The 15,331-nt window shown below is 47.2% G+C and overlaps 1 protein-coding gene across 2 annotated transcripts in view; it reads left to right on the top strand.

Moving 5' to 3' along the window:
• The window catches only part of Mgmt (O-6-methylguanine-DNA methyltransferase), a 232,229-nt gene that overhangs the window by 38,030 nt on the left and 178,868 nt on the right, over window positions 1-15,331 (top strand). Inside the window, exon 2 of one of the 2 annotated variants that reach the window (XM_060381491.1) lies at window positions 14,402-14,538. In XM_060381491.1, coding sequence (XP_060237474.1) covers window positions 14,414-14,538 — 125 coding nt within the window. In that variant the 5' untranslated portion in view covers window positions 14,402-14,413. The other variant, XM_060381497.1, reaches the window with a different exon arrangement.

Consider the following 15,331-nt stretch of genomic DNA (forward strand, 5'->3'; position numbering starts at 1 on the left):
ATGTTACTATTGATTGTCAGCTTGACAGAGTCCGGAATCATCTGCGAGACACACCTCTGGGTATGTGTGTGTGAGAGATTTTCCATATTAGGTTGATGGAGGTGAGAAGTCTCGGCTTCCGTATGGGTGGCATCTTCCTTATGGGCTGGACTCCCAGACTGAATAAAGGAGAGGTGAGCTTCCTGTTTGTGACTGCAATATGATCTGATGTGTCAAGTTCCTGCCATCATACCTCTCTGTGACCGAGAGACTGTACCACCTTCGAACTGTGAGCCAAAATAAACACACCCTTCAGAAACCTCAGGGCAGCAGCTGCAGCAGCAGCTGCAGCAGCAGTTGCCCCATGCATAGGATGATGGTTGGCTTTAGGTAACAGTTTTTCCTAGCTTGTAATCACCTTTGCAGGAAGCTACACTTGAAGAGTTGTCTTGATTGGTGACTGAAGTGGAAGGACTCAGCCTGCTCTGTGGTGTGCTGTCCCTGTACAAGGGAGCCTGGGCAGTATGGGAAAGCTAGCTGAGCGAGCAGAGAGCACCCTTCCTTCCCGTGCAGTTTCTGCTTCAGTTCCTGCCCTGACTTTCCTCAGTGGTGGACTTTGACCTAGAAGGGCAGCCAAATGAACTTTTCAGGCCCCAAGTTCCTTCTGGTCATGGTGTTTATCACAGCATCAGAAAGGTCAACTGGGCCATGTGGTAAGAGAGGGTGGATCCATGGGGGAGTGAGGTAGGGGCTGGGAGAGGGGACAGAACACTAGAAAGGAAGCCAGTGGCTATCAGGCGAGCTTCTGGCAAAACCCTGCCTGGTAGGAGGTGAGGATCTTGTTTGGGGCTCTCTGAGGTCACACATGTCAGGATGAGCAGTGGCAGCTTTGCAGTGTGCTTCCGTCATGAAGGTGGAACTTGGATATGTCTTTCTTCCTTGAATGAAATAATCAGAAAAATTAGACCATTTTGGGCTGTTATTTTTAAAGAGCAGGAATTAGACCCCAAGGCAGTTGTGCAAGTTCACTTGTGTGAAGCCAGGAGTTCTTGTCTGGCATTTGGCTTTGCAAGGCTTTCTGTTTGTTTTTTTTACCTGTTGGGTTGAAATTTTCCCTCTCCTGTATGAGATGTTTATTACTGCTACGCAAAAGTGTCTGGAATAGATATTGCTTTAAGCTGTGGGATAAAGTTCGCTCTCTCGAAGGTTTAATTTTTATTGCGCTCCCGCAGTGTGCCGCCATTGTTCACATGACACTCATGGCAGTCTCTGCCCCCGGAGACCACACTCAAAATTGCATCTGCCCGCACTCCTGTGCACAGTGCAACTTGGCGTGTGCTCCCCGACGCTCCATTGGCCCTCTCTCTTTTTGTTTGCCTGGCACATTAATGTTGCCTTGCCCTCTTGTACTGTCTCGGCTGAAGTTTTCTTTTAATCAAAGAAGAAAGCAGGGCGCCATCAGGGTAGCTAGCTCCTTTAGTTCCAGGTTAGTTAGGGTGGACACAATCTTTAGCTGAGATGCTGCATAGTGATGTCAGCATATCCCATTTCTCTCCCCCAACTTCCCTCTTCCAAGGTCCTCACAACACATGTCTCGGGGGAGCAGTGGACCTGGCATGTGGGAACATAGGCCGTGTGGGAGGATATCCCATTCTGGTCGCTTTTTCTTTGCCTCTGCTCAGGAGCAGGGGGAGGTTTGTATGCAGGCTTTGGGTCTATGGGGGAGTGGAGGAAGTCCGTTCACTGAGTTGATGAGGCTCTGTTTAGCAGGGCTCTGTCACGGCACAGCACACCTGTGAGGGAGTCCAGGGAAGTCCGGCAAACACCTTTCAGAGAAGCTCCGTAGCTGATGAAAAGTTGATGAAAAGTCAAGAAGGCAGTTCTTAGGGAAAACTCTAGACTTAAGTGGGTGAGGATGGGTGCAATATTGGGATTTTGGGAGCATGGCTGACAATTGAAAGAAGCATCTCCATCAAATGTCCATTTCTTACAGTTCTACCCACATCAGCTAGAGACAGAAGCAACCACCCATTGATAGGAGCTAACCCAGTGTGCCATATTTATGTAAGGGGATGGCCTTCAGCCTTAAAGATTAGAGCCAGACATTACAGCCTGGGTGAGCCAGCCAAAAATATCCTGCTCAGTGAAAAACCCAGACATGGAAGGTCTTTGTTGTAAGAGTCCTCTTGTATGAGGCTCCCAGAGCACAAAGTTAAGGGTCTCAAGTGGTTCCCAGGGCTAGGGGCTGTCTGTTATGTCAGGGAGATGGGGCATCTCCTGGAGATGATGAATGTGTTTGGGACATGGACAGAGGTGATGACCATATGCGTTGAATTTGATAAATACTCCCAAATTAGTGTATTTATAAAACAGTTAACATGATTGTATGTGTGTGCACGTGTGTGTGTGCATGTCTGGATTTTGTCATAATAAAATTTGTATTTCATATTTTGAAGTGCCAGACATGTCTAGGAAATTGTATTTAATGGACATGATACTTAGCACTTGCTGGTCAGGTACCATGGAAGTCTCTTGAACAGGGTGGGTGGCTGAACCCCAACTGCATCAATGGAGTATGTGCTCTGTGAGGGTATAGTTCCTTTCTGTGATGGGGTACAGCAAAGGGGGTCTGTGGGACATCGGTCCCCTGGAGGAAGCTGGGACTCATTGAGGTTAGGGGTCCTCTGCAGGGCACTGGGGACAGAACACTCACTAGCTATTTCTCTAAGGTATCCTGGTCTTGGGTCACTGTGGGAAGACAATGGGACCTAAAACATCTCCACTTTGTAAAGGTATGACCAGTTGAGTGAAAGTGACAGCCTGGTTCTGAGTATCATGTGGATTTGGGTCACTTTTTCCCAAAGTAAGGAGGAGAGCTTGTTCTGCCTCCTTGGTGAGACTGCTCCCATGTGCCAGGTTCCCCCGAACAGTTATGTCCTTGTGAGGGAATCCAGCATAGAAGTTTAAAGAAGCAGGCAGATGCAAAGCCTTTTACCATTGAAGTCTGGATTCTTCTAGTTCAGGTTATCTTTGAAATTAGCACTGCAAGTCTGTGAGGTTTTCCATAGGTGAATCTTGTCTATCTTAGTGGAGATAAAAATGCTGTTAAGTTTTTCAATAATGCCTCAAAGTTGTATTTTTTTTTTTTTTTTTAGTTTTTGAAATAAGCGTATTTCAAAAGGGGTTTTCTTCATTATAGCAAGCATAGGTTAGTGTGAGGGAGAGGTAATTACATTACTCAATTATCTGAACCAAGACAGGGTGTAGCTTACAGATAATTTTGTAATAATCCCTATTTCCAAGGAAAAATATTTGCACAATACTTTAGTCATTGTGTCATTTGCCGATAAATCAGTTACAGGTTGGTCTCTGTTTTTATTACTATGTAGATTTTGCAATAAGGATGTGGATTTTATGTTTACCTTTCCCATATAGATAGCAAATATCTCAAATCTAATAAATTTAGATAAGAAAGTGATTTTTTCTATATTAAACAATAATTTATTTTCATTTAGAGCACTTAAATACCTCCTCATCTAATCTGATGGTTCCATCCTGTTTGCATACGGTGTGTATGGTGATCTGAATGTTGGAGTCTCTCCAGGTTCATATGTTGAGGGTGAACATCTGAGGTGACATAGCTGAGGTGAGGTTTTGGGGAGGTGATAGGTCACAGACTGCTGCCCTCAGGAGTGGGGTTAGTGCACAGACGAAAGATCCCTGGAGGAGGTTCTCCTTCTCACATGTAAGGGCACATGGAGAAAGGAACAAGAGCAGGAAAATGAGCCCTTGCTAGATCCCAATTTGGGGGGGGTGCCCTTTGTCCTGAACTGACTCCCTCCAGGAGCTCTGTAGATTATAAGCACCATTCCCTGGGATTTTGTTAGGGACATTGACAGTGGCTAATTGTACACAGTCTCATGGGTCTGCTCAGCTGTGCATTCTGACTTGTGCCTAGCCGTCTACCAAGGCCTGAGAAAGGACTGGGATCACTTCTCTGTCTGTTGGCTTCCTGTAATGGCTGGGGGACAGAAGGCACAGTTCACTACAGAGATGCAGAAGGGATTCAGGAAGATACACTGTTTATCATCCAGTAGCAGAGCCATGAGCAGAACTGTACATGAGGTCTGTGGGAACACGTACAGGGCAGGCATGTGTCTCAAAGCTGTTTCTCCCCTCTGTGCCAAGGCCCCTTTCAGAAGAAGCATCCATGGCTGTGACCACTTTGGACATCCTAACACTTATAATTCAGATTACCGAGGTACCATGTTGCAAACACACTCACAAACACACATACACACACACAAGTCCCACCTCCATGCCTTCCATGATATGATGGACTATATCTCTCAAACAGAGAGCCAAAATAAACCTTTCTTAAGTTGCTTCTAGAAAAGTGACTAACACAACATTTAACTTTCATTAGATGAATTTTAATAAAAAAGAACCAGTAGATAGAAACAACCCAGCACCCTCCCATAATTGACCTCTCATCATTTCAGATTCTAACAGTGAGACTGAAGATGCAACCTCTGGGTGGTTGGTTGCATCATCTTTCGTTTGGAAACTCACCCAGAAGCTCACTGTTCATCGGAAATGTCACTAACACTTTATGCACTCAGCAAAAATGAAATAAGCCACCAGGGGTACACGGAGACCTCTGAGAGTTGAAAAACATCCGGATTGAGTACCAGTTGTTGAATGTTGGCGTTAGGGATATAGACGGACTTCCCAAGTGGGACTGGCTGATGGTATTCTGGAGAAGATAAGTGGGGGTCTGTTAAGTAAGTGCTGAGGATATGCGTGCTTCATATGTGGGTGAGCCTCAGGAGGGGAACACCATTGCTTGGCTGCAGAAGGGAGGGAGGAGCCCTCTGTGCCGTGAGTCCACAGGGACTGGCAGCTGGGGAGCTTCAGGGTGACTTAGCTGGGAGCTCAGCGGGGATGTGTCCGTACTGTGGTCTGTCTGCCATGCGAGGCTGTTAGATACCAAGAGGCAGGCTTCAGTCTTAGCATTGGGGTTCTGTACCCATTGGCGTTACTTTATTGGCTCTTGTCCAGAAACAGAGAATGTGCATCATTTGTCTTTATAAGCCCGGGTGTGCCGAGCATCCTGAAGAGCCCGAGAGCCCCATTCCCTCTCTTGAAAGCAAGTTGTGCGCTTGCTTGGCTGCATCTTCCCTGTGTTGTCTACTCTTGTCTTGCTGCTTGTTTCTGACCTGCCACTTTACAGCAAGTACTTACATGTGCCTATTTGGCTGCTCTTGAAACAGCTCTATCTCACCACACCCTTCCCATGGCCCAAGCTGACCTTTGATGAGACCATGTGTAATATACTACTTTTGAATGATTGGTTAGTCCATGAAGAAGACTTCTGCGTGCCTTATAATTTTTGCCTCTTTGGTCCACATGGTGTCCCTGTTACAGGGGAAATGTACTTCGTATGCTCAAGGTGACCAGAGAGGCCACTCTGAGCTCAGAATCTTCTGAGGCCTGGCTTAGTCCTGTTTTTGACCATGTCCAGAAGTCCACTGTCACTATATGTAAATGTGTCTTCCATACAACTGAGGTCTGTTGGTTGAATTATATCTTCTTTGAATTTTCCAGACTCCAGATAGGATGGATTATGTCTTTGTCACCTACAGAGAGAATGAGACCCCATTCACAGACTGTTGTAGCTGATGGATGGTTTTAGAGTACTTACTGCCTGTTGGTTTGGGAGATACCTAATGTCTTTGTGATCTCAACCGGGGAACCCAAGTAGAAGGTCCCTTTCTTGATGGTAGGTGGGTCTATAGGCTACACTGGGTGTTCCGTCAGTGTTGGGAACATGGAAGTTGCATATGGTCATGTATCCAGTGTCCATGTTCTGTCTCCATACTCTGTAATGATGGAAGCCCAAAGAAGGTGACAAGTACCTTCTTTCTCTGACAGCACTTCCCCCCAGATCTATTCTATTTTATGCATGAAGATGGAAAATATTTTGTAAATCTTAAAGTAATAAACACACATGGGAGAATGCTGACATTTTTGTATGCATGTCTCTGTATACACACACACATATACACACACACATCTGTTTTCATGGTGATGATTCATACTTTGGTGAGGGTGGACACTCAGTGCACAAGTGTCTCAGCTGTGAGAAGGACCATGGTGATTCTTTCTGTTCACTAAGGACTGTCTAGAGTACCCCACCAGAGGCCTGTTGGCTGACAGGTCACTTCAGGAACCCAAGAACCCATGCTATGATGTCATTTTTCTGTAAACCCTGAACTGTAATAAATTATGTTTAACGGTTGTAATTAAGACTTTAGACTGTGAAGCTGTCTGGGAGAGGAAGGACCTGTCTCTTTCTCTGGAGAAGAAATTAATTGTTAGAGTGTATGGTCTTTGAAGAATTTACTGTAAGATAAAAGACTGGGGTTTTATTCTTGCATTTATTAGTGTTTAATCAAACAGAAAGTGCACTTTCAGTGTGGAAATCTTGGCTTCGGCGGCAGGATTAGACTGAATTATTGTTTAAAGAGCAAAAGGTATGGAATTATATGTTCAAGTTATCAAGCCACTGATAGGCTGTGGGTATAATGTAACTAATTTAGAACATAAAATCCCCTGCTGTGTGACTGGAGCCTTGGGTTAATCGCTTGGCAGTGAGTGTGTTTCCGAAGCAGGGTGGACTTAGGGCAGGGTGGTAGCTGTCCCTCAAAGAATGAGCTGGGCTTGTCAGTGTCTAGTGTGGTCATAACCACTGGGATGTTGAGAAATCAGTTTCTTCCATTTAGGATCCCAAGTTGTAAATTATCGCAGGTTCTACTCCCAGAATCCTCTGCTGTAGAACCACTCAGAACATTAAGGGCAAGGAGGCCTTAACTCTGCTAGTTCTACTGGCTCATGTACTGGGGACCGGGAAGGCAACCAGTGGCTTTGCATCAGGGAACATCATATCTTTTCATCAAGAATGGAGGACATTCAAGAAAGTTTAGTGACTTTGTTGAGGGTTAGCCTGGAATTCACTCACCAGCAGCAGGAGGGAGAGAAGGATGCGAGGGGCCTCATAGGCAGCCACTTAGGAGAATTGGGGTCTGTATGTAAGAGAAGCCTGCCACTGGGCTCTGAGACCTGAGAGGTAGTTGGCTTTGGTGGGTTTAGTGGGAGAGGAGTTGGGTAGTGGTTTGGGCTGCACAGACTTGGGCAGACCCTGTGTGCTGAACTGAGGTCCTTGGACTCAATACCAACATGGCCATGTACCCTGGGTATCCCTGGGTTGTGGGAAAGGTGCTTGCTTAGAGCTCCAGGGAAGATGTAGTTAAGCAGTGGAAGAGTCATCAACAGTGGGAGAGGGCATGTCCCTTCAGGTGTGGCTCCAGACAGCACTCCCATGTTTGCTCAGTCCTTCATGGCCTTCAAGTACCTACTGGTCTTACAGAACCTAGGAGTGCTGGGAAGTGGGCTTCTTGCAGAGGCTGCAGAAGGGAGTGGAAGAGGAAGTACCCCCCGTATCAGGGAGCAGAAAGTGTCTGCAAGGGTCTCCAAAGCTGTGCTCCTGGGCACAGCAGGCTTCTTCTATTGGCATGTTGTTAGAGATTGACTAGTGAAGGCCATGGTAGATCCCTCCTATGAAAGCAGTCCAACCAGTGTCACTGTCCCCGGGAGCTCATGCCGACAGGTTTGGTTATTGAGCACAGGATATGCATTCTAGTATGTCCCCTGTTCGAGCTGACTCATGGTGAGTCACCTGACTCTGATCCCCATGCTCTTCATAGAACCCTGTCTGCACACATGGAAGCCAGCAGGCATGTCATAATATGTGAGTGCATCCCACAGGGCTCTTCCTGGACATTTTAACCAGCCTTGCTGCCCAGCAGAGGGTATCCCAGTGATGAGTAGGCAGAGGCTCCTCCTCCCTGTGTGGGACAGGACTCCCGAACTTTGCTATCTCCTAATTGGGAAAGGTCATGTCTCCTTCAGACCTTATTCTGGGGCCTCCCTCCCGTAAGACTCCTAAGCAGTCATTAACTTCCTGGCTGGCAAAGCTCTGCAGGATGGGAACTTTGTGCTGTGACACATTTAAGCTGAAGCTTCCAGAGTCATGGCAACTGTAAGAGCTGACACTTCATGTTGAGCACCAGTCTGCCACCCTTTTTCCTCCTGACAGCCTGTCACACTTAGCTCTGTCGTTAGTGGGACCTGAAGTGCTAGAAGTTTTCCAGCCCATGAGGAATGTGCTGTTGGTAGCATGAGACTTGTGGCCACATGGGGGTGGCCCTGGGCACACACCGTCCCAGCAGACCAAGCACCCAGGGAGCCTCCTGTCCTTCCCACGAGAGTCTTCATGTTATCTTGGGGGCTAGCATATCAGGCTCTAGAAAGGGTAATTTAAAATGAAGGAAACGTAGGTATTTTCTCTCTCTGCTTTTTTCACAGAAAACTATAAATGAGTCATCCTTGATCAGAACTGAAATTCAGAGTGTTAAAATGAGGCACAGGAATGCTTTGGGATTTGGGTGTCTTGGGCTTTGTGCAAGCTGTTCCCGAGTTTCTTTGTGGGTCTCCACGCCTGTCCTGGCCAGGTATCTAGGGAGATGAGGCCTCTCAGGTCTCCCAGGGTTTGTATGCTCTCTCTTGTGGAGCCTGAAACTATCCTGAGTTGTCAGGGCATGGATTTCTTTCTTCTGATTTGTCCTTTTACCCCAGGAAAAGCAACATTTAATTTCAATGTACTGTAGTCCTACTGGCTTGGGAGGACCACAGGAGTAGGAGGTGAGCAGGACTTTTGGAACAGGACTCCTGATGGTATCTTGGGACCAGGAATGTCCAAGCCTTAGGGCGCTGGGTGCCAAGGTTAGGGTGCAGTGCCTGTGGCAGGACCCTTACCATGCACAGGCAGCTTAGACTTGAGAACCCTCAGATCTGCCAGTGCTTTGAAGATAGTGGAAATACTGATCTCCTCATGCCTGAGTCTCTCAGTACCTGCTAGGTAGGGAGGAAAGTACAAGTGGGGCACTGTGCTGAACCCAGTGTACCCTTCCTTGAGCCTGGAGTGTAGAAAAGACAGATCAGCAGGATTTTCAAAAGCCAAGATGTGGTTGGCTTTTAGTCATCCTTCCAGGTCTGTTTCAGGAAAGCCCTGCATCTCTGAGGTTCAGACCAGAGAATTCTGGGTCATTGTCTTTCTTGAGGTCTAGTGTGTTTGGAGGAACTCAGTCCCATAGCCTTGCTAGCATCAGCAGTATTTTTGGGCCCTCAGCTGCTGACCTGCCAAGTCGGCTCTTGACTCTAAGAACTGTGAACTATACTAACTCAGGAGTTGTGGTGGGTGCCTATCCGAACACTAGAAAGCAGCTGTGAAGAGAGCAGAGTTGGTTTCTAGTCTCCTGGGATGCGATGGGACCGCCATCTTACGTGGTGTCTGTTGCTGTTCACACTTCATTATATTGTGTGATTCTTTGTGACATTCATTCTCTGTGAATGTTTAAACCTTCAGGCAGTCAGCCATGAAGTACTTGCCAAATCATGTCACTGTCTGTACCTATGTCAGCTGAACCATTTACTTGGGTGTGTGGCCTGCTCAGGATGGCCAGCATGATTTTGGCATAGAATCTGCGTTCCCAGGACTTCTGGAAGTCAGGGTGTAGGGAGGGGCTGAAAGGTCACTCTCTTGAGGTAGCTTCAGTAAATAACTTTAACACATGGGACTGGAGAACAAAACTTTCTCTGTCATTTCTTGAAGGCAATAATCTGGGCAGAGAGTTGACTTAAAGCATCCAGGAATTGGGTGTGAGGCTGCCCACACTAAGCCTCCCATCTCATCAGTAAAAATGTAATTTTCCAGCTACGTGTAGTGGCCCGTGCCTGGGAGGCAGAGGCAGGTGGATCTCTGTAAGTTCAAGGCTAGCCTGGTATACATAGTGAGCCCCGAGATAGCCATGGCTGCAGGGAGACCCTTTCTTAAAAAAAAAAAAAAAAAAGTGTGTGTCTGTATTTTGTGTTTGTGTATGTTTGTATACACATGCCTCTTCTATGCTTAGCCCTTGATTGTGATTCTGCAGCCCCACAATGACACTGAATTCATGGGGCAGCTTGGCACAAAATCTCTGTGTGAGCAAATGCAGAGCCTCTTGGGTAACCACCCAAGGAAACAGGCAGTGGGTACTGGAGAGCTTCCAAAAAGACACCCTTCTGTGCTGGGTTCTGCTCTCATATTCTAGTTTCCAGTTAGGGGCAGAGGTGGTTCAGATGAACTGCCCCAGTGGATAGGTGTGGAGCAGCTGTCATCTGTAAACGGTGGTTCTCAATAGTGCTTGAAGTTCTGGGGATTCTGGAACAGTCTATTCTCCCAGACTCTGTTCACATAGACACTTGGTGCACTTAGTTCGATCTGCTGCTACACATGTGTGCATGCACACATACACAGTGGTTGGTTTTCTCTCTACTGCTGGATTCTCTCTACTAATCTTGTTGGATTCCAGTGTGAGAAGAAGAAGCATGTTCTTTTCTGTGGTATTTCTGTGGAGGAATAAATTGGATTGGTAATGGATGTGGGAAGACTTAGCCCACTGTGGGTGATACCATTCCCTAGTTTGGGGCCCTGGAATAACGAAGTGATCTAACCAGCAGGCATGCATGCATTGATCTCTTTCTGCTCATGATGGAATATGACTAGCTGCTTCAGGTTCTGCCTTGATTTGCATGAATTTATGGGCTTTAACCCAGATCATAAGCCAAATAAACCCCTTCCCCCAAAAAAAATTAATTTTTGAGGGGTCAGGATCTGTTACCATAGTGACAGAAATAAAACTAGGATTGTGTACTGGCTAGGTTTGTGTCAACTTGACACAAGCTAAGAATCATCAGAGAGATATTGAGAAAATGTGTCAGTTGGGCTATAGGCAAACATGTAGAGCATTTTCTTTATGATTCGCAGTGGAGAGCCATTGTGCATGGGGCCACCTCTGGGTGGTAGTCCTGGGTTCTATATAAAGTGGGCTGGTCAAGCCGTGGAGAACAAGCCAGTAAGCAGCACTCCTCTATGGCCGTTGCATCAGCTCCCACCTCCAGCTTCCTGCCCTTACTGCTTTTGAACTATGAGCAAAATAAACCCTTTCCTCCCCAAGTTGCTTTGGTCATGTTGTTTCATTATGTCTACAGCAGTAGCAACCCTAACTGAGACAGATGGCTACTGTTGTCTTCCCAGGGCAGAATTCACCTCTGGTTAGGCACATGTCACTGGCTGCACAGAAACTTACAGACCTGAAGGCTCATCTTTTTCCTTCAGTGGCCTTGAAGGTCAGGCTGTAGTAGGTGGCTTTGGAATGATGTGTGAATAACATGTCAGCCCATTTGATATCAGCTTCTCCCAGCCCCACTGTCAGTCATGGGGATGGAGCCACAGGGCAATTGTCTTCTGTTGAGTGTGACAACTCACAACTCCACCGGGAGGCTCCTAGTCTGGTGGGCCTACCTCTTGTTGTGTTCCTTCTGGGTTTTCACAGTTGGCCAACTAACCACATTCTCTCCCGGCCCCCCAGGGTCAGTTTTAGGGTTAGGTGACATGAGTGCATGGTTTGCTCACTTCTGGGGTTCCCCATGCCAGTTGTTGAGGTGGATGTGGGAGCTAGAGACCAATGCTGGTTTTGGTGCTTCCTTCTTAGCCCCTGGGTAGCTGGGAGGGGCTAAGAAGGAAGGCCTTTGTGTTTCCCACTGGCTTTGGCAGGGTTTGAGGTCTGTTTCTTTACTTGTCCTCCTCACGCCATCAGGATGCCTACTTTTTATACCCCTGGCTGCCGGCAGGCCTGGGGCCTGCTCCTGAGAATCACACGGAAGCACTTAGGGAAAGGTGCAGTGCAGCAGCAAAGACAGTTCTGGAAGGTGAAGTCAAGCAGGGAAGGCAGGGAGCTGCTGCTGCCTGTGGCTCTCTGGCTTTCAGTACCTTGGTGGGAACTGGCCTCTGGCGCCAGCTGCTTAATTCAGAACACTGTTATTTAAACGCCCTTCATGTTAAAGAGAGATGAAAAGAAATTCACTTCATTTTTCAGAGGTCTCCAAATAGCCGTGGAGAATCGATTCTTTTTCTGCCACCAATTAATGTCAGCCCCCCCTTGTGGTTTTGGTGGATGCCGCAGTGCTGATGTAGGGAATGTAGGTATGGGAGCCACACTCTGGGTTCTGTGGCTGGGTGGAGAGCCGTAAGCCCAGCCGGGTCTGACTGGTCACAGGGATACACCATGTCGGTGACCCAACCTAGGTATCAGACCTGGGACCGTCATCTTCAGAGAACTGCATTTCTATGTACACATTTCCTGTGGCCACTGCTGTCCGCAAAAGCTCAAAAAATGGGCTGTTGGGGGCTGAAGAAATGGCCCAGTGACTAACAGCAGTTACTCCTCTTCCAGATGACTCTAGTTCAGATTCTAGCATCTATGGTGGTGGCTCACCAGTACCTTCTGCTCCAGCTCAAGGGGATCTGATTCCTGTTTTTGACCTCCATGGACACTACACTCATGTGCACATATTCAGACACAAGATATACATTAAAAAGGGGGGAGGCTATTGGGGCCACCATGGCTCCCCAGGTCTAATTTTCAAGGGTGCACACCTATGGGGTGTTTGGGTTTCACAGGGGTATTGGTTGTACTGGGTATATGTCCTCATGTCCAGAAAGCAGCCTCTATGAAGGCAAGCCTGAGTTCTTGTGTCTAGGATAGCTTGTTTCATCAGCCATCAATCCAAGCTGGGAGTTGGTGCCCTGAGAGTTCAGTATTTACCCTGCAGTCAGTGGGCTGTTCCAAAAGTGGGTGTGAAGGAAGTAGGATATGGACAGAGGAGCTTTTGTAAGCTGTGACAAGTGGCCCGAGGCTGAGATCTCCCAGCAGGCTCATACCCTGATGCCCTCCAGGAGACTTCTTTCAAATTTTTGCCTATGTATATAAGAAGCAGGATGCTGTACAGGGAAGCTTTGGAATGTGAAGCTAAGGCTTGAGTATTGTTTGGGAATATCTTGAGTTATTTGGGAGGTACTGACCCATGATGGGCTGAAGGGGGTAGGAGAGGGAAGCAATGGATGAGGCTAGAAGTGTGTGGGTGGCACAGGAGCATGAGCCCACAGCAAAGGGATACATGCGGGGACAGTGTATAGATTGGGGACTGCTACAGTGCATTTGTGGGCATTAGCGGGGCCAGCAGACTTCTGTTGGGGACAGTGGGTAAGTGTGATGGGCCTTGGAGGCCACCCTGTCTCTGTCACAGCTTGTTAGCAGAAGAAAAGCAGCTGAAGACTGTAGGTTAATAAAGGAGGGTATGAATGTATTTTGAAAATCATACCTACAGAAGGGATGGGGGCAAGGGGCCAGGGCTTGGGAGGCCTGTGTCACTCACTGTAAGAGGTGCCCAGATGAAATGGGGCTAAGGAGCTAAAGATAGTAGGATCCAGGGTTTGGGAAGGTCAGGTGCATGAGGGTGTGACCTGGGAGGGAAATGTAGGAGATGGGTGGGGCACAATATATTCTGTAATGACCCAGGAAGAGGAAATCCTTCTGGGGCAGGGGTGATAACTAGGCAAGGTAGTTGGAGGTGGTTCTAGGCCAAAGAAGCAGAGGCAGCAAGCCAGCCTGCTCTAAGCCTGCGGCCACAGGTGTCAAGTTTGTCAGTTGTATGGGGAGTTCCAGGAGGGATTCTGGGGATCAGGAAAGCAATGAGAGTCCTCTCTTTCCTGGAGTCACAGAAGGAATTTGGAAGGAAGAGGTGCTCGAAAGGAGTACAAAAATACCTTTTGTGCATCTTTGCTTTTAGCTCTTTGGCATTTGCAGTTTCCATTGAAATAAGTTTACCTGCTCTCCACAGCATTATTCATTCATTTTCCTTCCATCTACTGACACGGGTAACCTGTATCCCTGCTGGTCCAAATCTTATCTCATCCTTTTCTGTAATGCATTTCATACAGGTTACCATGACTTTTTAAAAATCTGTCATGAAGATGAAACTAGACCTGGCACAGGCTAGAAAAGTGGTCTTTCCCCTCATGCTGCACCCCAGCCCTATACTCCACTTTTAAATCTACTTTATTTAAAATATGGAACAATTGTCTGTCAATCATCTTATTTAAACAAAGTTTGCTGAGTTTTAGGTAGTTTAAAAAGATCTATACTAGTTCAGCCTCCTCCAAGTCTGCTTTAGTTAAGAACAGCAGGAAAAAATAGAGCCTTTGTAATTTCAGGGGACAAAAGAGAAATGGGCACTGGTTGTGTGACCCAGCTTTTTTTTTGTGGAAAGTGTAAAAGTAACATGATTAAATTTCAACAAGAGGGGAAGCTTTGGAATATGTCCTGTGTGTTAAGTAACTGATGCTTCTAGTGTGCTTTATAAATGACCAACTGCTTCCAAACACACTTTCTTACTCGACTTAAAAATTGCTTCTCTCTAGGAACTTGGCAGAATGGCTGAGACCTGCAAAATGAAATACACAGTGTTGGACAGCCCTTTGGGGAAGATCGAGCTGTCTGGCTGTGAGCGAGGCCTGCACAGGATACGGTTTCTCAGCAGGAAGACCTCAAGCACTGAGTAAGCGTGAGCAGTCAGCACAGACACACCATGCATGTGCGCCGAAGGGAGGAGTCAGCAGGAGCCCTGGCTCCTGCCCACTGTTCACGGGCAGTACTGAGCCTGGTGCCACCAACCACAACTGTCAGCATCCCAGAAAACGATCTGTGAGTTGTGGTGTCCTTGGCAGCTCATATATTACCCAGTAATCTGGAATAGCTCCTAAGCTCTGGGGACCTGACTTTGATGGGAGCTTCCAGACATTTGATTCATGTGTTCTTTTGCAGAGGTGTTGAATTCTATGAGCACTGAGAATTTTTTTTTTGTATGTTATGTGTATGTGTAAGTGCATCTCTGTGGGTGCACGTTTACGTGTTTGCGTGTGGAAGCCAGAGGGCAGCCTTGGGTATTTTCCAGCTTGTTTTTTGAGACAGAGTCTCTCACTAGCCTGGAGCTCAGCCATTAGAATAGGTTAGCCCGAGAACAAGCCTCAGGGATTCACCTGACTTACTTTCCCAGCCCAGGAATTGCAGGTGTGTCCCACAGTGCTCCAGCTTTTCACATGGACCTTTGGGTCTGAACCTAGATCCTCATGTGTATAAGACAAGCATTGCTGACTGAGCCATCTTCCCCTCGCATATGGAATATTTTGATTCCTAAACACAGGAGATACAGGGCTGGACCACTCTCTCAATTGTGTGACTTACCCAGAGGTTTTAAATCAAGCCTCGCAGAGGCTACCAGATGCTCTCCCCACTGCTAGTCTAGATTGCTTGCTCTGCCAGGCCACTCTGCTGCTTCCTGGAGGTGGCAC

This window comes from Meriones unguiculatus, chromosome 1 (genome assembly GCF_030254825.1).
Source record: "Meriones unguiculatus strain TT.TT164.6M chromosome 1, Bangor_MerUng_6.1, whole genome shotgun sequence".
Classification (NCBI taxonomy): Eukaryota; Metazoa; Chordata; class Mammalia; order Rodentia; family Muridae; genus Meriones; species Meriones unguiculatus.